General features: G+C 39.0%; 1 protein-coding gene across 4 annotated transcripts in view; it reads left to right on the top strand.

Annotated features, from left to right (window-relative positions):
* The first annotated feature begins 503 nt into the window (after positions 1-503).
* Positions 504-24,823, top strand: part of LOC115860087 (nucleoside diphosphate kinase homolog 5) — a 51,692-nt gene continuing 27,372 nt past the window's right edge. Inside the window, exons 1-8 of one of the 4 annotated variants that reach the window (XM_060296257.1) lie at positions 504-960; positions 1,815-2,081; positions 2,924-3,081; positions 5,514-5,603; positions 5,702-5,770; positions 7,006-7,183; positions 7,753-8,564; positions 15,635-15,772. In XM_060296257.1, coding sequence (XP_060152240.1) covers positions 565-960; positions 1,815-2,081; positions 2,924-3,081; positions 5,514-5,603; positions 5,702-5,770; positions 7,006-7,183; positions 7,753-7,803 — 1,209 coding nt within the window. In that variant the 5' untranslated portion in view covers positions 504-564 and the 3' untranslated portion in view covers positions 7,804-8,564; positions 15,635-15,772. The other 3 variants (XM_030869517.2, XM_060296258.1, XM_060296259.1) reach the window with 3 other exon arrangements.

Raw genomic sequence — 24,823 nt, 5'->3', positions numbered from 1 at the left:
ATTTGGAAGCCACCTTAATAAAGATCAAAGTTGGAACCTCAAAGTAGCTACATTTTTTTAAGGACATATTAAGGAAGCAGAGGCCCAAACAAGAACATAGAAGATGGATGTATTAAAGTAGTAAAAGGGAGAGGATGAAGGACTAAGAAAACCAGGAGTGCAGTGTACTGAAAGCAAGGAAAGATATTTTTAAAACTTGATTTGCAGTTCTCTTTCTGAGAAGTGAGAGCTGGATATGACCAGAAGGATGCCACAGGTATCTTAGTATGCATTGAGGATTTAATGGTTGATAGGTTAAAAATGTCTGTATGCTGAGGAAAAGATCCCTTGTCCATCAAAATTGTTGCCTTGCAGTTGAGTTTAAGGGTGGTTTGGGATAGAGGCATTCATTTCAGCTAGCAGTGCTCCAGTTTTTTCTCTTTTAGAGTATGAGGAAATCTAACAACAAATAATTATTGGGTGATAATTCTATTATACTGCTTGACATAGGGCTTTTTCTTTATTCCCAATGACGGATCACTTTTTCTCTTGATGTCTCCCTTCAGCTAGTTTTTACTCTTCCTAATGTTGAGTCGAAAAAAATTTCTGACCCCTTATCTTTCTACCAAAATTGGGAGATGGAAATGCCTTAGGAATACTGATTTGAGTGAATTTAATGCATTTTTTTCTGTGTATTTACAGATGAGGCATGAATGGGTTTGGTTGGATTCTGAACAAGACTATCCCAATGACTCTGAGTTGAGCAACGATTGCAGGTCACTCTTCAGCTCATGGGACTCCAGTTTGGATCTTGATTTGGGCAGCTGGAGGGAAACTGAGGAGCCAGGGGCTGAGGAACTAGAGGAAAGCAGCCCAGGGAGAGAACCTCGTGAGCTGCTTGTGGGGGACGGTGGCAGTGAGGAATCTCAGGAAGAGGCGGAGCAAGTCAGCCGCCAGAACCTCCTCCACTTTATCTCTGAGGTAATGGGGAGCCATTATTTCCAAAGGTGGGAAGAATCTCAACTTCCTAAGAGAATGTTTACCCATATATCTACCGCTCTCATTATTGTTTACTAAAATATAAGGTCCACATAGGCGGGAACTGAGTTCATTTCTGTGTCTCCAGCACTTGGTGCTGATACAAAACATGTGCCAAATATGTACTTTTTGACTGAATGTTCTAAGATCCCAGTCATTAGGAGCCTGATCAGAGGAAGTGGGATTTCTGTATATAGGCCTGTCTTTAGGAGTATCCTTGTAATTCATTCTTTCAGAGTCATGGGAGGTGACACTTGCCCAAACTCCCCTTGAAGCTTATAATGTTAAGACTTCCAGGCAATATTTTGCAGTGTTCGTATTTCCCTAGTGAAGGGCTGAGGACCAGAAATAAAGAGTTGGACAGAGAGTTTATATTTATGTGGCAACTCTACATATTCAGTAGAACCTAGGTCAAGACCAGCAAGAATCTGGTCTTGCCAGTTGTTCACATATTGCCAATTCTATCTGCATTGTTTGTGGCAGACAAAGTTTTCAGCAGTTTTTTAGACAGTCGTTACCAGTTGATTTGAGTTGACACTTGAGGTGAAAAATTAGAACATAAGCTCCTTGAGGCAAGAATCATGTCTATCTTGTTTACTGTTAGATCCCAACCAATTAGCCCAGTACCTGTGTATATAAGATATTTGATAAATTTAAAATGACTGAATGAATCAATTAACCCTTACCATCTCAAACTTAGTCACAGTGGTAGTAGTGTTGTGATGTGGCATTATTGATATGTAGATGATGATTTCCACTGGTGTTCTTATACATCTAACAGTAAACTATGATTGCAGGTAGTCTATTTAATGGAGCCGTTGTGCATTAGCAAAAAAGAATCAGGTGAAGGCTGCTCCCCTTCATCTGGCACCAGACAAGAGGCGAGGGGAATTGAAGCTACTGAAGGAGAGGGGGAGCCCTGCAAAGAGCCTGAAGAGCTTTCAGCCAAGGTAGACCCCTTGGTAACTGAGAAGTCATTACTGGGAGAAAATGGAAGGCCAGAGGTGGCTCCACCTCCCTCAGATATTTGGGCACTTCAGGAACAACCCACAGCGAGTGCAGAGGTAAGTGAATAACTTAAACCAGCTGTCTGATCAGTCCTCTGCCCAAAGAGGCAGGCAGAATGGTTAGAGAACATAGGCTAACTCCAGAGAGTTCAGTTACCTGGGTCTAAATCCTGGTTTTAGCATCAGTTAGCTGTGTAGGCTTAGGCAGGTTAGTGAACTTTTTTTTTTTTTTTTGCGGTATGTGGGCCTCTCACTGTTGTGGCCTCTCCTGTTGTGGAGCACAGGCTCCAGACGTGCAGGCCCATCGGCCATGGCTCACGGGCCCAGCCGCTCCGCGGCTTGTGGGATCCTCATGGACCGGGGCATGAACCCGTGTCCCCTGCATCGGCAGGCGGACTCTCAACCACTGCGCCACCAGGGAAGCCCTAGTGAACATTTTAGAACCTCAGTTTTCTCTGCTGAAATGGAATAATAGTGCTCTACCTTACAGGTGTACTGTGAGTTTTAAATGAGATAATTCATGTGCAGCACTTAGCATAGTCCCTGGCTCATAGTAAGCAATCAGTAAAATTTAGAATACCGTTATCATTAATATCATCTGGCCAGCTAGACTAGTTAGCTCCAGGGCCACAAGTAATAATGACAGTTTTAAAAGAAAACAACATCTATCTATAATAGAGTATATTGCTTTTTCATTTTTTCTTGGGATACAGAGTCAGAGTTCTCTAAGAATTCTTTGTCTTAGGTCTAGTTAAGTCACCTTTCTCCAACTTATTCTATAGCTTTATATAACTGGCCTATTCTTACCTTAAGATCAGCCTTCATTTACCCCATGCAAGAAAAATTACCTTGATAGTAAATCTCTTTCTAAACTTTCCTTTGTTTCCTGGCATTCCCAGGGGGAGGTTCAGCAAGAATCCAAAGAGCAGGACCAGAGTGAAGGGTATGTGTCAGAGATGGAAGACCAGCATTCTTCAGGTGAGTGTGATGATAGCTTCAGCATCCAGGAGACTCCTCTGGTGGATATCCTTTTCAGCCATGCTACCTCCTCAAAGCTGTAAGTATAGACTTTTATCCCATGTTGTTAGGATTAATACTTTTACATCTGTTTACGCCTACTTGAATTTGTTGCCACGGGCGTTGATTACTTTTGTAAATTGAAAAGTAGAGAATTAGAGCTCGAAAACACTAGTAATATAATTAAATATAATTTTACTGTATAAATAGCAGTCTATATGCTTTCATCTTATAAAACAAGACTGTTTTATCAACATTAAGAATCTCTTTCATAAGTAATCCTTCTCTCTGTATTTATTCAGGAAACGTTGCTGAGTCAGATTGTCACTCAAGTCTACTATTATACAAACTATACTTTTAAAAATACTAAAACATCTCCTACTAACTTGAAATTAAAAATTATTTTTAAGTTATTATCGCCCTTGTTCCTTTTTCACACATCTTGGGAAATTGTTTATATAATTATCTGATTTTAACATAAATAACTATGGGGCCAGAGGTCACATTTTAGAATCTTAATTTTTTTCAGTAAAGTGAATTTCTTTTTAAATCAGAAAAACAAAGTTATTTTTGTTATGTAACAAATAGTTCATTTTCTGGGCCTAGTTTTGTGTCTAAGTATTGAGAGAAGATAGTATGAACTGTTTTTTTTTCTTTGATGTATCCCAGATCCACCCACATTATCTGTGGGGAGGCAAACCAGTAATTATTTTAGCCTTCTTTTGTTTAAGGTATACAACTGAGCCATGCATATATATTTTTGTAAATAGCAGATTACAAATTTTTGTTACACAAATAGAATACAGCTAAAAACCTAGCTTGTTGAAGAATTGCTTCCTTTGCTTTTCTATAACTCCGTTTGTGAGTATGAGCAGATGGCATATGATGACTATCCCCAAAACGGGAAATCTTTAATAATCTGGGATGTTTTATCTCATGACATTTCAGCATCTTGAAACGCAAACACCACACTCTTATCTTAGAATTTAGGTTAAACATGAAATCTTTATTAGAAAGCAGTAGATATTAGTAATTGAGTCTGCTTGGCTAGATAGCTTAAGGGGAGATAGGCATTTGAGTTCTTGTGCTATCACTAGGGAACCTTAAAACTACTTTGAAAGATAGACATTCCCTAGGCCCCTCTTTTCTGGCTTCTTCCTTAGTCTGTACTGACTCTCAGGAGTAAAGTAGAACCTTTGGAGTACCAATCTAAGTGCATATCCTTTCCACTCCCACACTTTCACTTGTAGTTGCTTGGCATGCATTTCCAAATAGATGGAAATAAAGGTATGCAAGGGATTGTTTCTTAAAATATTGCAAAGGTGATTGATTATGAAGTTACAAAACCTATTGTAGTACCTTTCACGTAATGGAAACAATAAATACCTGTTCTGTGGCTATATGAACAAAATTGCATCAGTACCAAGGACCTATTGTTTATTCTGACTGACTGATCAGAGACAAAGGAAGAGGTTTGCTTTGGGCTTTAAGTCCCTTGTTCTTATAGGGTTCTGGGCTTAAGGAAAAATTGATTTTTGTGGTATGTAATTTAGATACAGGTGAGATAGTGCATCATGAAAATGAATAGTTATGTGGAGCTGTTCAGATTGGAGAATGATAAGGTATGAGTTGTGCTCAAATGGATGCACACAATGTGGTACATAAAGCAAAATGAGGGTGTGAAACCTTAGGTGTGAAGAGAGCCTATTTAGAGAGAATAATGCAGTGTATAAAGTGTGAAGTGTAACATGATGTTTAACTTTGGGGTAAATAGAAAACTTGCCAACTGGGAAAATTATAAAATGAAATAAAACATTGAGCAGTTGCACCTCTAAAGAAAAACTAAATAAATTAGGCAGTTTAGCCCAGAGAAGGAAGGACCATGAGGAGAAATGGATTTTTCTTGGTATTTTAAAGATTACTATACAGAGGAGAGTGAAAAGGAAAAGTATTTAAATTGTATAGCATTCAGATGAAGTGTAAGAGAATTCCTTGGGATATGAAACCAAGTATTTTTTCCTCTGGAAGTATGGGAGAGATACTTCTTAATGTGGCATATTTCTGCATAAAAAAACAGGACCAGATTCATTTATCAAATACTTATTTGAGCACCTAGTATGTACCAGGAACTTGGGAGACATCAGTGAACAAAGACTACTTTTATAGACCAGTTCTTTAAAGTCACAGGTGCTAAAGGGCAAATCAGCAAGATTCCAAAAGGCAAAGGCAGTTGCCTATTTTTAGTACACTTTACAAGAATTTAACCACTTCATTTGATAATACTGATCAGTAAGAGAATATTTATAGAGTCTGGGGTCCTTTATGAAAGCATGTTTTCATTCCTGTGGTGTTATTTCCTTCAGATGTTAACTAGGAGCACTATGTGTTGAGGAAACCTTATCAAGCATCTAGGGGGAACAGAATACCATTTGTGAAGTTACTGTTTGTTTTCTGCTCTGCTTTATCCTATAGGTCTGATCTAGGCCACAGTGACCCTGTTCAGGATCACTTGCTATTTAAGAAGACTCTCCTGCCAGTCTGGAAGATGATAGCCAGTCACAGGTAGAACTCCAAGCCACTCTTGGTATTCACAGCCACTCTTCTCATTTAGGGTGACTTTCCAGGGTTTCTTCATCCTCTCTGGGTTTGTCCCTTAACAGGTTCAGCAGTCTGTTTCTGAAGCCTGTGTCAGAAAGGCAGGCCCCAGGATACAAGGATGTGGTGAAAAGGTCAGTGGAAATGGGGTCAAGAAAGGTTGGTTGCTTTTATATCTGTCTTTTCATACTTTATTTCACATCTGTTAGATTATTTATTTCATTTACATTACTTAAGCTCAAGATATATTTTGCAGCTGAACAAGTTTATAAAGTTATGGTAAGGTAAGCTCAGTCCTCATTTGAGAATATAGGGAACAAAAGGATAAAGAGGCTTTTATCAGTATTGACTTTTAAGTAGTATGATCCATTTATTATAATCTTACATTTGCCTTTGGTAGTTTTTGGCACTGTTATTTCAGAGCAAAACTTTAAAAGGAACACTGTATTCATTCAGGCAGTTATAGGTATGCTAAGGCAAAGATGGTAATCCAAATGGATGTTATAAACACTGGTTGATTGCAGTATTTTGGATTTTTATAGCATAGTTCATCTAAGATGCTGTCATAAACCAGTGTGTGTTAGTAGTGTATAAAAGATCAGAAAAGAACCTTTGGAGACAGACTCCTTAATTCTGTAGATGAGGAAACTAAGACTCAGAGGTGGTCATGACTTGTCTGTGATCAACAGTGAATAGCAGAGCTAGAACTAAACCCCAGAGTCTTACCTCCCAGTTCAGTCCTCTTTCTACGCTGCTGTGCCGCCTTTTATATACCCACTCTCTGTGTTGCATTATATAATATTTACCTTAATATTCACTTGATTCTCTTTTCATCTCCATGAAAGAAGAAAAAAAACCTCTGAGCTTTTGATGATACAGTAAAAACAGTTGATTAAATACGTAGTATATGACTACACATTGTAAACAATCGGTCAGTAACTACCCTGTGACAAACTGATCATTGGAGCTCTTTATAACTTTGATACCTCCAATTGTAAAGTGAAATGGCTGGGCCTGTGGGCTCTGGAGTCAGGCTGTTTCTGAATTGGAAACTAAGCTGTGTGACTTTGGGCAAGTACCTAACTTCTTTGATTTCAGGTTCCTCATTGCCAATTGTGACAATGGTACCTACCATATAGGTTTATTGAGAGGATCAAGTGAGTTCATATAGAAAGTATCTAGCATAGCACTTGGCTTATTGTAAGCAGTCGTATGTTAGCTGCTATTGCTATTTTATTATCTGATGGGGATTGTTATCTTTACTACTGTTTTCATTAAGAGCTGGTTAGTTCTTCAGGAGAGCATGTTAGGTCACCACATGTTCCACATGAAGGTTTGATTTCCTCTGGTTTCTCTTGGCCACCTGTAGACCCATGGACTTAACTAGCCTGAAAAGGAACCTGTCTAAGGGACGTATTCGCACCGTGGCTCAGTTCCAGAGGGACCTGATGCTGATGTTCCAGAATGCTGTGATGTACAATGACTCTGATCATCAGGTGTACCGTATGGCTGTGGAGATGCAGCGAGAAGTCTTGGAACAGATTCAGGTACTGTAGGTAGAGAGCTGCAAGAAAAAGGAATGTAGTTTCTGGAATCTGATTTTAGAAAGTCTGTGAGAATAAGGGTGGTGTTGAAGTGACCTTGCGTTCCCAGAGTTTATGTTCAGAGGTGATTCAAGGACCTGACGGACTGACATTGTACCTGCTGGTTTGGAAAACTCTGAACCTCTGTGGGACCAGCTTTAATAGATAGTGAAATAAAATAGTCTAGGCAGGCAGGCAGCAGTGAAGAGCTCTTAAGAGACCTGGGGATAGATAAATAATGGGCGCATCTGCTTCCAGAGCCTCAAGTCAGAGGGCTGAACATGCAAACCAGAGGCTGGAGTCACTGTCCATTTTTTGGTTGCTGTACCTGTTGGTATTAATATATGTTCACATTGTCCCATCTATAGAAGGTAAGATATGGTAGCCAGAAGAAGACATTTGAGGGTTTCTTTTCTGGGCAGCTTCTTACTTTAAAGAAAAAAAGTGTAGTTGAATCTCTGCGGAGAAAGAAATAAAACTGCTTTCAAACCTCCATAAAGATTCATAGCTTGTTGTCTGCCTTGACCCTGTAGGTGCTGAGTATTTGGTTAGATGAAAGAAGAGTCTTAAATAGTCTGGAATGAGAACTAACCAGCCCCATGGATGATGGAAAACCTATTTTGCTAACTTGGAGCTGCTACCCTGAACTTTTCTGGAATTTGGATCTTTCATTGAGACTCTGACCTAGAGAAGATCCCAGTACTTGTTTACCATTTCTCTGTTTTCTTTTCCAATAAGAATAATGCCTTAACTTACAACCAAAGAATTAAAGGTGCCCGTGGACATAATACAAAGAAAACACAGAAAGCTGAGATTTGGGGTTATGCCATATGTATTGCCCATGTCTTTGTTTCATAGGCTTAATTTAGAGGTAAATAGATGAAACTTCTTTTACTGCTCTTTAAATAAATGTTATTTCACAAGTCAAAGATTGCCTTTTAATGTTTACAGAAGCTGGGAATAGAGGGGATAGCATTATCTGGTGAAATAAGGAAGGTATTTAACGTGGGTTTTCTTACATACACTGTCTGGGAGGGGCTGGGGTAGGACGAGGGAAAGTGTGTATGATTTGTCTCATCATTTATAAAGTGGAGATAATTGAAGTGTCCTTCGAATGGCTAGGAGGATGAAGTAAGATAAATTATGAGGAAAATGTTAGAAAACGTCTATTGCTTTTAAGATGTGCAAGGGGAATAAAAATGCCTGTGGCTGGTTCCCTTTCTTGAGCTAGCCAAGGGCTGCCAAGCGCTCTGCTGGAATTGGGCCTCTGCAGCCACCGTCTCTAAGCTGGGTTTCCGGTCTCCTAGCAACAACATGTGGTGACTCTCCAGGAGCCCGGGCTGAGGTGAGTGCCCAGTTGAGGGTCGGATTCGGAAGGAATCTGGGGGTGCAGCCCACAGAGGGTCAGGGATTCTCCTTTCCAACCGGGCCTGACGCTAAGCTTCCCCGGGGGGCGGGGGGGGGGGGCGGGGTGGTGCGGGCCGGTGAGCGGCGCGGAGGGTTGCAGACCTAGTCTCCTCCTGGGTCCCAAGGGTCTAGGCTTTCGCCTTGCTCCTTGGTCTCTCCACCTCCATGAAAGTGCTTAGGAAAACCCACCGCAGGACTTAGAAGCAGAGTAGAAATCGTATTATTGAGACGCTTCTTGTTGAAAAAGGTATGACAGTTTCCAGCTTTATAAATTAATAAAATTAAGCACCTGATAATGCTCTTTAGTCACAATTACATTAAATTTGGGTTGGTGGGGGGTGCCTGTCATTACAGTTGATACCAGTCAAGAATCTCTTAAATTGTACACTGAAAAGCCAGAATGGAGCTATCAATGCCCCCACCTCAGATCTATGTAGAAAAGACTCTGGCCATTATCAAACCAGATATTGTTGACAAAGAGGAGGAGATACAAGATATTATTCTCAGATCTGGATTCACCATTGTTCAGGTAACTTCTGGGCAGGATCATCATGTTTTTTTTCTCTCTAGTGAATTAGGCTTTTCCTCCTTAGCTTCTAACTAAAATAGAATTTAAAATTCACTTAAGTAGAAGATATATTTGGAAACTCTTCTTAGGCATAGGGTTATATCCCTAAACTGTTATTTTAGATTACCTTATTTTTTTAAATTAATTTATTATTATTTATTTTTATTTTGGGCTGCATTGGGTCTTTGTTGCTGCACACGGGCTTTCTCTAGTTGCAGTGAGCAGGGGCTACTCTTCGTCGCAGTGCGTGGGCTTCTCATTGCGGTGGCTCCTCTTGTTGCGGAGCACAGGCTCTGGGCACGCAGGCTTCAGTAGTTGTGGCTTGTGGGCTCTAGAGCACAGGCTCAGTAGTTGTGGCGCACGGGCCTAGCTGCTCCGCGGCATGTGGGATCTTCCCCGACCAGGGCTTGAACCTGTGACCCCTGCCTTGGCAGGCGGATTCTTAACCACTGCGCCACCAGGGAAGTCCAAGATTACCTTTGATTTTACCTTTTAAAAATGTTTATGTAAATGTGTCAGCCCATTTAGATCTTTAGTATTTAGCATGAAATTTAGGTTTATTCTTATAAGTATAAAAGCTATATGTGATAATATTACAAAAGTTTTTTCACATTTCAAAAGGATATAAAATGAGAAGTAAAATTTCTTTTTCTTCCATCTCTCCTCTCCCAGCTCAAGTCCTAAACTCCAGAGAGAGGCAACCACTTAACACTTTCCTGTTCTTCCAGGATTTTTTTTATGCATTTACAAACATTTTTCCCCCATAAAGTAGGACAGTCCCCTTCCCTTGACCCCCTTTACAGAGTCCCTCAGATAGCATTCCAGATCATTACATGTGAACCTATCTCATTCTTCCTAACTTCTGTGTAATACTCTTCTGTACAGATGAGCCACAGTCTATTTACTTGGTCTTCTCTTGACTGTTCGGTGTTTTTACGCGCAGGCTCAGCGGCCGTGGCTCACGGGCCCAGCCGATCCGTGGCATGTGGGATCTTCCCAGACTGGGGCACGAACCCGGGTCCCCTGCATCGGCAGGCGGACTCTCAAACACTGCACCACCAGGGAAGCCCCTGTTGGGTGTTTTTTTGGTTGGTTTTTTTTTTTCCAGTTATTTACAAACTTTTAATGTTTTAAGCCTTATACTTGTTCTGCAGTTGATAGTTTTGAAAATGAATATAGAGTGTTGTTAAACATTATCAAATTTAAAAAAACTTAAATAGAATGGAATTTTTTTTAAACATCTTTATTGGAGTATAATTGCTTTACAATGGTGTGTTAGTGTCTGCTTTATAACAAAGTGAATCAGCTATACATTTACATATATCCCCATATCTCCTCCCTCTTGCGTCTTTCTCCCATCCTCCCTATCCCACCCCTCTAGGTCACAGAGCACTGAGCTGATCTCCCTGTGCTATGCAGCTGCTTCCCACTAGCTATCTGTTTTACATTTGGTAGTGTATATATGTCCATGCCACTCTCTCACTTCGACCCAACTTACCCTTTCCCCTCTCCATGTCCTCAAGTCCATTCTCTATGTCTGCGTCTTTAAAATGGAATATTTTTAATCTTCCTTTTTTCTCTACCATCCTTATTTGAAATTTCAGTTTTTTATTCTCTAATAAATATACAGTGTCATATTGCCTATTGAATCTTTTAGAAAATAGAAAAAGGAGAAAACTCGGGCTTCCCTGGTGGCGCAGTGGTTAAGAATCCACCTGCCAATGCAGGGGACATGGGTTTGAGCCCTGGTCCGGGAAGATCCCACGTGCTGCGGAGCCACTAAACCCATGCGACACAACTACTGAGCCTGCACTCTAGAGCCCGCGAGCCACAACTACTGAGCCCACGAGCCACAACTACTGAAGTCCGTGTGCCTAGAGCCTGTGCTCCGCAACAAGAGAAGCCACCGCAGTGAGAAGCCCATGCACTGCAAAGAAGCATAGCCCCCACTCGCCGCAGCTAGAGAAAGCCCATGTGCAGCAATGAAGACCCAACACAGACATAAATAAATAAATAAATTTACTTAAAAAAAAATAAAGTCTAGGTACCGTAAAGGAAAAGATTGATAAAAGTATAAATATAGGGGCTTCCCTGGTGGCGCAGTGGTTGAGAGTCCTCCTGCTGATGCAGGGGACATGGGTTCGTGCCCCGGTCCGGGGAGATCCCACATGCCGTGGAGCGGCTGGGTCCGTGAGCCATGGCCGCTGAGCCTGTGCGTCCGGAACCTGTGCTCCGCAACGGGAGAGGCCACAACAGTGAGAGGCCCGCGTACCGCAAAAAAAAAAAAAAAAGTATAAATATAAAAAACTTGCACATGGCCAAATAAACATAATAAGCAAAGTCAAAACACAAATGACAAGACTTGGGAAGAAGATTTGTAATTCATATCACAAAGGCTAATCTCCCTAGTATATAAAAAGCTGCTAGAACAGGATAAAAATTCAGTTGAAAATGGGCAGTACATGTGGATGGTCACAGAAAAAGAAAAACAAATGCTTCTGAAACATAGGAAAAGATGCTCAATCTCTAAGCAGGAATAAAGCAAATTAAAATGACACTGAGATACCATCTGGCAAGAATATAAAAGTAAATGACATAACCCCTATGGAAGGGGATCTGGCAGTTATCTATCAGTATTACAGATGCATATACCCTTAAACCCAGCAGTACTCTTCTGGGAATCTCTCCTATAACCCATGTATTAATATGAAGTGACCTATATCTAGGTTATTTTTTGCAGCATTATTTATTTACAGGCAAAAGATTGAAAACAACCCAGCATTAGAAGATTGGTTAAATTGACCCTGGCGAGCCACCAAATTGAATACTATGCAACTAATTATAAACCCCTCTGTGTCCTTTTATGGAAAAAAGCAAGATGCAGAACAATGTGTAGCTACTTTCTATGATAGAAAGAGAAAAAGTAATATACATGTTTGCCGGTATTTGCAAAATGAAACTAGGAGATAAATAACCATTAAAAAATGGTTGCATATTGAGGGCGAGGAAGAACAGGCTGGGTTAGGACAGGGATGGGAATGAGATTTTTCATATAAACCTTTTTATATTGCTTTGAATTTTTTAGCCCTGTAAGTATATTACTCATTAATTTGAGAAAGAAACAAAGTATACAAATAATATAAAGTTTCCAATTTGTCTTTTAAATCCATATTTTGAAAAGAATTAGTGAAAAACTTAATAATTAAGGAGTTAATGATAACTATAAATTAAAACAGTGTTAGAAAAAAAAACTTAGTGTAAATGCTAATATTTAACACTTTCCCTAGTCAGCAAGAAGTTTCAAACCAAAGAACGCCTTGGTATATTGTATGCTTCTTTTTTGTTTTAATTGTGATAAAATATACACAACATAAAATTTACCTTTTTAACCATTTTTAAGCGTACATTTCAGGGGAATTAAGTACCTTCACACTGTTGTGCAGCCATCACCACTATCCATCTCTAGAACTTTTTCGTCATCTCAAACTGAAACTCTGTACCCATTAAACACTAACTACCTGTTCAGCCCTCTCCTTACCCCTGGTAACTACTATTCTACTTTCTGTCTCTATGACTTTGCTATTCCAGGTGTCTCATGTCAGTGGAATCATTTGTCCTTTGTACTGTATGCTTTAAAAGTAGGCTCTATTATAGGTGGGAGTTCCTTGAACTTGAGGCTTTCTTGTTCCATCTAGGAAAAAACTTCTAAAATATGATGTATTCTTTCAGTAGGTGGCAGCCTTTCCTGTGTTACAAACTAATAACTCCTCTTTGTGAAAATATTTGTTGTTGATTTCTATTCATTTTTTGGCCGCAGCTGCGGGATCTTAGTTCCCCTACCAGGGATTGAACCCATGCCCTTGGCAGTGAAAGCACAGACTCCTAACCACTGGACTGCCAGGGAATTCCCTCGTTGTGAAAATATTAATCTAAATTTCAAAAAAGTTTATCTGATCTAATTTTAAAGCAACTGATGGAATCACTGATTCAGTATCAACTTTAGTTTAAGATGAGCCCTTAATTTTTAAAATTACGCTGCATTAGCTAGCATACCTGCAGAATATAGCTTCCCTTGCTTGTTAAGGGGTATAATGGCAGATAAGGGCTTACAGTGCAGGAAAAAAACCACTCAAATCAATATGCATAAGAATCACAAATACTGGCATATCTTAATTTTAAATAATAGAATCAAGGATTATACTAAATCAGGCACTGTTATAACTTCTCAAATTTCTTCTATTTCTTGACTGTATGAATTTTAATATGAGAATAGATGTCAGCACCTTTTTTTTTTTTTTTTTTTTTTTTTTACAGTACTGTAACTGATCCTTGACTAGTGAGAATGTTATGTTTGTCCAGTAGAGCCTGTTCATAGCATTGCTGACTTACCTAGTAAGCATCTCTACAAGATTCTTGCTCTGGGCAGTTTAGATCCCTCTCTACAAACCAAGCAATTTTATCAAGTTTCTGAAACTTGAAGACACATGATAGTTTTGGAAGGAACTTTAAGAGGTAGGTCACTTGGTAAAATTCACACTGTACTCTCAGGAAAATCTAACCCATTTTATTTTATTTAGTTAGTTAAATAAATTTATTTATTTATTTATTTTTGGCTGCATTGGGCCTTCATTGCTGCGCTTGGGCTATTCTTTAGTTGCAGCGAGCGGGGGCTACTCTTTGTTGCAGTACACGGGCTTCTCATTGCAGTGGCTTCTCGTTGCGGAGCATGGGCTCTAGGCATGTGGGCTTCAGTAGTTGTGGCACACAGTCTCAGTAGTTGTGGCTCACGGGCTCTAGAGCGCAGGCTCAGTAGTTGTGGCGCACGGGCTTCGTTGCTCTGTGGCATGTGGGATCTTCCCAGACCAGGGCTCGAACCCATGTCTCCTGCATCGGCAGGCAGATTCTTAACCACTGCGCCACCAGGGAAGCCCTCTAACCCATTTTAGAAAGATAGATATCTGCCTTAATCTTGGAGATTTTTAGCCTTCCCCTAGTAATTTATCTCCATGTCTCATCATCCTTACTCCAGCAAGTTTTCCTTGATGTCTACTTTGAATCCCTGTATTCTATTTTGAGCCCTTTCCCTCCTGATCCACCTTTAGTGAATTTGATAAACAGTAGTAATGGAGTTATTTTTTTAAAAATGTACTCAAGGGACCTCCCTGGTGGCGCAGTGGTTAAGAACTCGCCTGCCGATGCAGGGGACACGGGTTCGAGCCCTGGTCTGGGAAGATCCCACATGCCACGGAGCAACTAAGCCCGTGCACCACAACTACTGAGCCTGCACTCTAGAGCCCGCGAGCCACAACTACTGAGCCCACCTGCCACAACTCCTGAAGCCCATGTGCCTAGAGCCTGTGCTTCTCAACAAGAGAAGCCACTGCAATGAGAAGCCCGTGCGTGGCGACAAAGAGTAACCCCCTCTTGCCACAACTAGAGAAAAGCCCGTGTGCAGCAACGAAGACCGAACGCAGCCAAAAATAAATAAATAAATGAGATATACTCAAATAGTTGCTCTTAGGGAAAATGTGATGCTTTCTAATTGGAAGAATGACTGACTCAGCTTCTGTGGTTTTTAAAATTTAATAATTAATTCATATAGTTTCTCATTTGTGAACAAAATTAACATTTATTTGTCCCAAACATTTCATATTCTTTCAAATTAACAAACAATGCTAACTAATCATTCTTAAGATCATAGTGAATCAACATATTTATGGCAGAACCAGAATAAAGAATATACAACTTTCATGTTCAAGTGAAAAACTTGTTTACTGCATCATTATACTGCGTACTATTTCTAAATATGTAGGAAAATATGTAGGAAAATTTCACAATGAATAGGAAAATATCACAAATAGATAGGGAAAGATGAATTTGGAATATTCTAAAGTCCAATTTTGTTACTTTTTTTTTTTTTTTGCGGTACGCGGGTCTCTCACTGTTGTGGCCTCTCCCGTTGCGGAGCACAGGCTCCGGACGCGCAGGCTCAGCAGCCATGGCTCATGAGCCCAGCCACTCCGCGGCATGTGGGCTCTTCCCGGACTGGGGCACGAACCCGTGTCCCCTGCATCGGCAGGCGGACTCTCAACCACTGCGCCACCAGGGAAGCCCCTCAATTTTGTTGCTTTATACAAAGTATGTATTAACAGAATATTGATGATTGGCGTGTTTTTACTTTAAGAAGGAGATATGATGAATTTGTCATTAACATACCATATGTTGAAAGAGGCTGCCCAACAGGAATAGTTTTTCTTAAGTAGGTTAAATAATTCTTATTTACAGCCTACATTTAACTTTCTTATCTTGCCCTTCGTTCATAATACAAAAATAAATCTCAAATTTGTGGTCAGATTGGTACTAATTTCAAGTTATTAATGACTGAATGAGGTATTATTGAACTGTCAATAATGCTTTTGTTGATTTTGTTTCTCTTTTAGAGAAGAAAACTGCGTCTCAGCCCTGAGCACTGTAGTAACTTTTATGTGGAACAGTATGGGAAAATGTTTTTCCCCAATTTAACAGCTTACATGAGTTCTGGACCACTTGTTGCCATGATATTAGCTAGATTTAAAGCCATCTCTTACTGGAAAGAACTCTTGGGACCAAGTAATAGCTTAGTAGCTAAGGAGACACACCCAGACAGGTAACTTTCCTGGGGGAGAAATGGAATCCAACTATGAAAATGAAAAAAAAAATCTGATTTCATTGTAATAGGAATTTCCTTTAATTTGAAAGTTTTCCTAAATAACCTGATTTTTTTTGGTGGTGGTGGAGGGCTGGGTGGGGGAGGTCCATTTTGTGTTTTAACTACTTAAATGTGTATTTTAATATCAAATACCACAAAAGGTCTCAGAGAATTTTGATTTATGGTTGACTAGCCTTATTTTTCTCTCATCCTTGAATTAAACTGCCACTGGTGTAGGATTTTTCTTGGGAAAATTGGTATGGTATTTTATAGAATATTGGTAACGCAGGACCAGAAACTCAGATTTTCAGCATTATCATTAATGTCTGGAAACCAGAGGGCATTGAGTTCTTGCACTTTGAAAATGCATTGCTTTTTCAGTTGTCACAAAACAACACCTCTTTTTCACCCAGGTAACTCTTATTTTTCCAGTGTATCCCTCCCACAGATTTAAATATACTTGACCCTCATGTAGATAGATTTATGCTTAAATTCAAAATAGATTAAGACCTCCATATGTGAGAAGTGGCGATGCTTCTGTAAAATTCCTAAATAGAATGCATATATAAAAAGTAAAGAAAGCATGTCAGATTGGATGGTCATCATCTCTAACTTGCTTTTAGTCTAAGGGCAATTTATGGCACAGATGAGCTAAGGAATGCACTTCATGGAAGTAATGATTTTGCTGCAGCAGAAAGAGAAATGCGATTCATGTTTCCTGCAGGTGAGTGACAGATGAGTAATTAGTTGCATCTACTTGTTTGCTTTCTCTTTTATTTTGGAGATGAAGCTGGGAAGGAAGATAACAGGGTTTTTCTCCAGTATATTCTGTCATATTGTCAAATTGTAGTTACTTAACTTGAAGCCAAGAGTAGAAAACATTTTTCTCAGAACTAAATTGTGACCTCTAGGGAATATTTTGAGAAGAGTTTACTTTTTTTTCTTTCTTTTCTCTTGGGTTTTTCTTCTTCTGTGTTGTAATTCCTTTTAGTTATCCCTAAATGCATCAGTCAAATTTGTTACACTTGAAAAAGAATCTTCTTTGGAAATTATGACTGATTTGCCATTTTCTCTAACAGTTTACTGTTTGTCTAACAAACTCATGGTTTTATGAAATTAATAGTTCTCAGGCCCTCTTTTTGTTTCCAACCTGTTATGAAAGTTATAAACCTTTTATAAGTGGGTATAATAAGGAGCAGCACTGAGGTTTTTAGTTTATTTTCAGTAATATTTTTAGAGCAGAAAGGAGTTTTGGTGATTTTCATTATAAAGAAAAGTCTAAGCATTGGGCAATTTTGAATTTTTTTTGGCTTTTTTTTTTTTCTCTAAGTAATTTAGACCTGTTCCTCAGTATTTTCTGCTGAAGATTTATTCAAAGAAAATTGAAAATTGTCTTGGAGATTTAAAAGTTCAGATTTTTGAACAAAAACTGTTTTAAAGATATCTGTACACAAAAAGGATTTGCCTACTACATACTTTATTTCTGTGACAGAAGTTTCTGTCGTATCCATCCCATTAAGATATTTTTTTCGTTGGAACTGTTCATTGTGGAATATTTACACAAAAGTAGATAGCATGGTATAATAAACTCCTAATGAACCCATCACCCAGCTTCAACAATTTTGGTCAGTCTTTTTTTTCTCTAATTGAAGTATAGTTGGTTTAGTTCAGTATTATTTCATCTATAACCCCTGCTCCTACTTTTCCTGCTTCCATATTATTTTGGAGCACATCTTAAACATGAGATGTCTTTTTAATGTGGTAGATCTTTAGATTTAGTCCTACTAGTGAATTAGACTTTTCCTCCTTAGCTTTTAACTAAAATAGAGTTAAAAGCTCATTTATCTTAAGTAGAAGATATTTTTGGAAGCACTTCTTACTCATAGGGTTATATCCCTAAACTGTTATTTTAGATTGATTTTACCCATTAATTAATCCTCTAGATACAGTTAGACATTTGAGAAGCAGCAGTTGTAGGATAAAGATAAATGATTTATTACCTACTACCTTGCAGATCTCTTGCTATGAGAATGTGAAGTTCTTGAGAGAAAGTTCTCAGAGTTGATGATATGAGCTCCCTCTTGCTTAGCAGTCAGTCAGGAACTATATGCAAAACCCTATATGATGAGGAGTCACTAAAGCAAGTTACAAAGATATTCTAAAACATATTCCTAATCCTTGAAAAAGCTAGTGCTCTTCCCTTCCCTTTTAATAGGGATGGCTGCTTCAAAGCTTTGCTATATTCCTTTCATTCAACAAATTTATTGAGTTAACTACTGTGTGCCAGAAATACAAAGATGAATAAGATGTCTCTGCTCTTTTCAAGAAGACTCTATTTTAAAAGTCTATAAAAATAAATATACAATGCAGTATATAAATTATGCCATGAAAAAGCTTTTAAAAGTACATTGAAAGTTTATCTATGTAAGAAACATGAAAACCCTTTTTAGTTTCTCATTAATTCATCCAGCCCTATTGTCGAAAATCAGTTGGCCATAAATGTAAGAATCTAATTCTAGATTCTCAGTTCTGCTTCGTTGATCTTTATTGTCTATCCTTATGTCAGTACCATACAGTCTTAATTATTGTGGTTTCATAATAGGTTTTGAAATCAGGTTAGTGGAAGTCCTCCAACTTCCAAATAATAAGTGGTCAGAGACAGATAATAAATGGTCAGCAAAAACAGAAACAAACAATCCAAAAATGAAGTTAAGGAAACAGTTTTATTCACAGTAGCATCAAAAATAAGATATTTAATAATAAATTTAACAAAAGAAGTGAAATTCTTGTGCACTGAAAAGCACAAAATGTTGCTGAGAGAAATTCAAGAATATCTAAATAAATAGACATCACTTGTTCCTGGAAGAGTCAATATTGTCAAGATGGCAGTTCTCTCCAAATTGATTGATAAATTTAATACAATCCCTATAAAAGTCTATGAATGCTTTTATGTAGAAATTGACAAGCTGATTCTAAAATTTATATGGAATTGCAAAGGACCTAGAAGAGCTAAAACAATTCTGAAAACAAAGAACAAAGTTGGAGGACCTCCACTAACCTGATTTCAAAACCTATTATGAAACCACAATAATTAAGGCAGTATGGTCCTGACATAAGGGTAGACATAAAGATCAATGAAGCAGAAATGAGAATCTAGAATTAGATTCTTACATTTATGTACAATTGATGTTCGACAAAAGTATGTAGAAAATTTGATGGAGAGAGGGTGGGCTCTTCAACGAATGGTGCAGAGACAACTGGATATCCGCATGCAAAAACAAACAAAACAACTTAGACCCTTGGATCACACCACACACAAAATTTAACTCAACATGGATCATCAACCTAAACGTAAGAGCTAAAAACATCTAGAAGAAAATATAAAAAATCTTCATTACCTTGAGTTGGACAAAGCTCTTAAATATGACATCAAAAGTATGATCTATAAAGGAAAATATTGATAAATTGGACTACATTAAAATTCAAAGCTTTTCTTCTTTAAAAGCCATCATTAAGAGTATGAAAAGGGGACTTCCCTAGTGGCACAGTGGTTAAGAATCCACCTGACAATGCAGGGGACACGGGTTCTATCCCTGGTCCAGGAAGATCCCACATGCCATGGAGCAACTAACCCCGTGCACCACAACTACTGAACCTGCACGCTATAGCCCGTGAGCCACAAATACTGAGCCCATGTGAAGCCCACATGCCTAGAGCCCATGCTCTGCAACAACAGAAGCCACTGCAATGAGAAGCATGTGCACCGCAGTGAAGAGTAGCACCCCGCTCGCCACAACTAAAGAAAACCCACACGCGGCAACGAAGACCCAATGCAGCCAAAAATAAATAAATAAATATATATATATATTTAAAAAGTATGAAATGATAACGACAGACTGGGAGAAAATATTTGCAAATGATATATCAGGTAAAGCACTTGTATCCAGAATATATAAAGAACGTTTACAATTCAATACTAAGACAAACAACTGAATTAAAAACTGGGCAAAAGAATTGAATAGGCATTTCACAAAAGAAGATGAATGGCTAATAAGCACATGAAAAAGTGCTCAACATAATCATCGGGGAAATGCAAATGAAACAATGAGATACCACCTGCATACCCACTAGAATGCTATAATCAATGGCAAGGGTATAGAGATACTGGCATTCTCCATACATTATTGTAAAATGGTACAGCCACTTTGGGAAACAGTTTGGTGATTTCTTAAAATGTTAACACATCCACGTGACATGTAACTCCACTACCAGTTCTACTCCTGGCAGCATGTACCCACACAAGAAAAATGAAAACGTAACTCTACTTAAACACATGTGAATATTCATGGTGGCATTATTTAATACAGCACCAAACTGGAAACAATCCAACTGTTCACCAATGGATAAACAGCATTTAGTATAGCCATACAGCCATACAATGGAATACTACTCAACAATTAAAAGGAACAGACTCCTGATACATGCTACAACATGGGTGAACCTCAAAACATTATGCAAAGTAGAAGAATCCAGGCACAAAAGACCATATATTATATGATCCATTTATCGGAAATGTCCAGAAAAGATGTTTTTAGAAAGAGAAAGAAGCTTCGTGGTTGCCAAGGGCTGGGGGTGGGAGTGGTAGTGGTGAATTGCAAATGAATACAAGGAAACCTTTTTGCGATGATGGAAGTTTTCTAAAACTGGACTGCAGTGAGGATCACACAATTATAAGTTTATTAAATAAGTTGTATAGGGGCTTCCCCGGTGGTGTAGTGGTTGGGAGTCCGCCTGCCAATGCAGGGGACACGGGTTCGTGCCCCGGTCCAAGAGGATCCCACATGCTGTGCAGCGGCTGGGCCCGTGAGCCGTGGTCGCTGGGTGTGCGCGTCCGGAGCCTGTGCTCCGTGACGGGAGAGGCCACAGCAGTGAGAGGCTCACGTACCACAAAAAAAATAAATAAAATAAGTTGTATACTTCAGTGGAAGAATTTCATGATAAGGGAATTATACCTCAATAAAACTTTAAAAAATAAAATTATAAAAAATAGATGAGGTTTCTGCTCCCATGGAGTTTATAGTTTAGTGTTCAAAAGATAGCCACTAAACAATAATTACCTATATAATTGCATAGTTATTATCTAAGAGTTGCATAGTTACTCTGTGGTAAGTACTATACGGCAATTAGAGGGTATCATGAGAGACTGGTAACAAGACAGGCCCGACTGAGGAGTGACATTTTAGTTGAGATCCAAAGGATAAATAGTGGTTAACCAGAGAAAGGGAAGAACATTCTAGGAGAAGAACAGCAAGTGCTCAAGTGATGAGCAGGAAAGAATATGGTACATGGCACATATATAAACTGAAAGATTTGGAGGAAGAGACACTAAGATGAGGTTGAAGAGGTAAATAGAGGACACATAGTGTAGTCAGTGGGCCAACGTATGGGATTCTGTCTTGAATATAAGTGCAGTAAGGAATCAATGAAGCGAGAAGCAAGAAGAACTACAGTCCTGCAGCCTGTGGAACAAAAACCACATTCACAGAAAGAAAAGATGAAAAGGCAGAGGGCTATGTACCAGATAAAGAAACAAGATAACACCCCAGAAAAGCAACTAAATGAAGTGGAGTTAGGCAACCTTCCAGAAAAAGAATTCAGAATAATAATAGTGAAGATGATCCAGGACCTCGGAAAAAGAATGGAGGCAAAGATCAAGAAGGCACAAGAAATGTTTAACAAAGACCTAGAAGAATTAAAGTACAAACAAACACAGATAAACAATACAATAACTGAAATGAAAACTACACTAGAAGGAATCAATAGCAGAATAACTGAGGCAGAAGAACGGATAAGTGACCTGGAAGAATGGTGGAATTCACTGCTGCGCAACAGAAGAAAGAAGAAACAATGAAAAGAAATGAAGACAGCCTAAGAGACTTCTGGGACAACATTAAACACAACAACATTTGCATTATAGGGGTCCCAGAAGGGGAAGAGAGAGAGAAGGGACGCGAGAAAATGTTTGAAGAGATTATAGTCAAAAACTTCCCTAACACAGGAAAGGAAATAGCCACCCAAGTCCAGGAACTGCAGAGAGTCCCATACAGGATAAACCCAAGGAGAAACACGCAGAGACACGTAGTAATCAAATGGGCAAAAATTAAAGACAATGAAAAATTATTGAAAGCAGCAAGGGAAAAACGACAAGTAACATACAAGGGAACTCGCATAAGGTTAAGGTGATTTCTCAGCAGAAACCCTACAAGCCAGAATGGAGTGGCATGATATACTTAAAGTGATGAAAGGGAAGAACCTACAACCAAGATTACTCTACCTGGCAAGGATCTCATTCATATTCTATGGAGAAATCAAAAGCTTTACAGACAAGCAAAAGCTAAGAGGATTCAGCATCACCAAACCAGCTCTACAACAAATGCTAAAGGAACTTCTCTAAGTGGGAAACCCAAGAGAAGAAAAGGACCTACAAAAACAAACCCAAAACAATTAAGAAAACGGTAATAGGAACATACATATCGATAATTACCTTAAACGTGAATGGATTAAATGCTCCAACCAAAAGATAAAGGCTTGCTGAATGGATACAAAAACAAGACCCATATATATGCTGTCTACAAGATACCCACTTCAGACCTAGGGGCACATACAGACTGAAAGTGAGGGGATGGTAAAAGATATTCCATGCAAATGGAAATCAAAAGAAAGCTGGAGTAGCAATACTCATATCAGATAAAATAGACTTTAAAATAAAGAATGTTACAAGAGACAAGGAAGGACGCTATATAATGATCAAGGGATCAATCCAAGAAGAAGATATAACAATTATAAATGTATATGCATCCAACATAGGAGCACCTCAATACATAAGGCAACTGCTAACAGCTATAAAAGAGGAAGTCGAGAGTAACACAATAATAGTGGGGGACTTTAACACCTCACTTACACCAATGGACAGATCATCCAAACAGAAAATTAATAAGGAAACACAAGCTTTAAATGACACAATAGACCAGATAGATTTAATTGATATTTATAGGACATTCCATCCAAAAACAGCAGATTACACTTTCTTCTCAAGTGCACACGGAACATTCTCCAGGAGGGATCACATCTTGGGTCACAAATCAAGCCTCAGCAAATTAAGAAAATTGAAATCATATCAAGCATCTTTTCTGACCACAACGCTATCATATTAGAAATCAGTTACAGGGAAAAAAAATGTAAAAAACACAAACACATGGAGGCTAAACGATACGTTACTAAACAACCAAGAGATCACTGAAGAAATCAAAGAGGAAATCAAAAAATACCTAGAGACAAATGAGAATGAAAACACGACGATCCAAAACCTATGGGATGCAGCAAAAGCAGTTCTAAGAGGGAAGTTTATAGCTATACAAGCCTACCTCAAGAAACATCTCAAATAAACAATCTAACCTTATACCTAAAGGAACTAGAGAAAGAAGAACAAACAAAACCCAAAGTTAGCAGAAGCAGAGAAATCATGAAGATCAGAGCAGGGCTTCCCTGGTGGTGCAGTGGTTGAGAGTCTGCCTGCCGATGCAGGGAACATGGGTTCGTGACCCGGTCCGGGAAGATCCCACATTCTGCAGACTGGCTGGGCCTGTGAGCCATGGCCGCTGAGCCTGGGCGTCTGGAGCCTGTGCTCCGCAGCAGGAGAGGCCACAACAGTGAGAGGCTGGCAAAAAAAAAAAAAAAATCAGAGCAGAAGTAAATGTAATAGAAACAAAGAAAACAATAGCAAAGATCAATAAAACTAAAAGCTGCTTCTTGAGAAGATAAACAAAATTGACAAGCCATTAGCCAGACTCATCAAGAAAAAGAGGGCGAGGACTCAATAAAATTAGAAATGAAAAAGGAGGTTACAACAGACACCACAGAAATACAAAGCATCCTAAGAGACTACTACAAGCAACTCTATGGCAATAAAATGGACAACCTGGAAGAAATGGACAAATTGTTAGAAAGGTATAACCTTCCAAGACTGAACCAGGAAGAAATAGAAAATATGAACAGACCAATCACAAGTAATGAAATAGAAACTGTGATTAAAAATCTTCCAACAGGGCTTCCCCGGTGGCACAGTGGTTGAGAGTCCGCCTGCTGATGCAGGGGACACAGGTTCGTGCCCCAGTCTGGGAAGATCCCACATGCCACGGAACAGCTGGGCCTGTGAGCCATGGCCGCTGAGCCTGCTTGTCCTGAGCCTGCGCTCCGCAACGGGAGGGCCACAACAGTGAGAGGCCTGCATACCGCAAAAAAAAGAAAAAGAAAAAAAGAAAAATCTTCCAACAAACAAAAGTCCAGGACCAAATGGCTTCACAGGTGAATTCTATCAAACATTTAGAGAAGAGCTAACATCCGTCTCAAACTCTTCCAAAAAATTGCAGAGGAAGGAACACTCCCAAACTCATTCTATGAGGCCACCATCACCCTGATACCAAAACCAGACAAAGATAGTACAAAAAAAATTACAGACCAATATTACTCATGAATATAGATGCAAAAATCCTCAACAAAATACTAGCAAACAGAATCCAACAACTCATTAAAAGAATCATACACCATGTTCAAGCGGGATTTTTCTCAGGGATGCAAGGATTTTTCAATATACACAAATCAGTCATTGTGATACACCATATTAACAAATGGAAGAAGAAATACCATATGATCATCTCAATAGATGCAGAAAAAGCTTTTGACAAAATTCAACACCCATTTATGATAAAAACTCTCCAGAAAGTGGGCATAGAGGGAACCCACCTCAACATAATAAAGGCCATATACAACAAACCCACAGCAAACATCATTCTCAATGCTGAAAAACTGAAAGCATTTCCTCTAAGATCAGGAACAAGACAAGGATGTCCAATCTCACACTCTTATTCAACATAATTTTGGA

This window comes from Globicephala melas, chromosome 3, assembly GCF_963455315.2.
Source record: "Globicephala melas chromosome 3, mGloMel1.2, whole genome shotgun sequence".
NCBI lineage: Eukaryota > Metazoa > Chordata > Mammalia > Artiodactyla > Delphinidae > Globicephala > Globicephala melas.
This window is presented reverse-complemented; position numbering and strand designations above follow the sequence as displayed.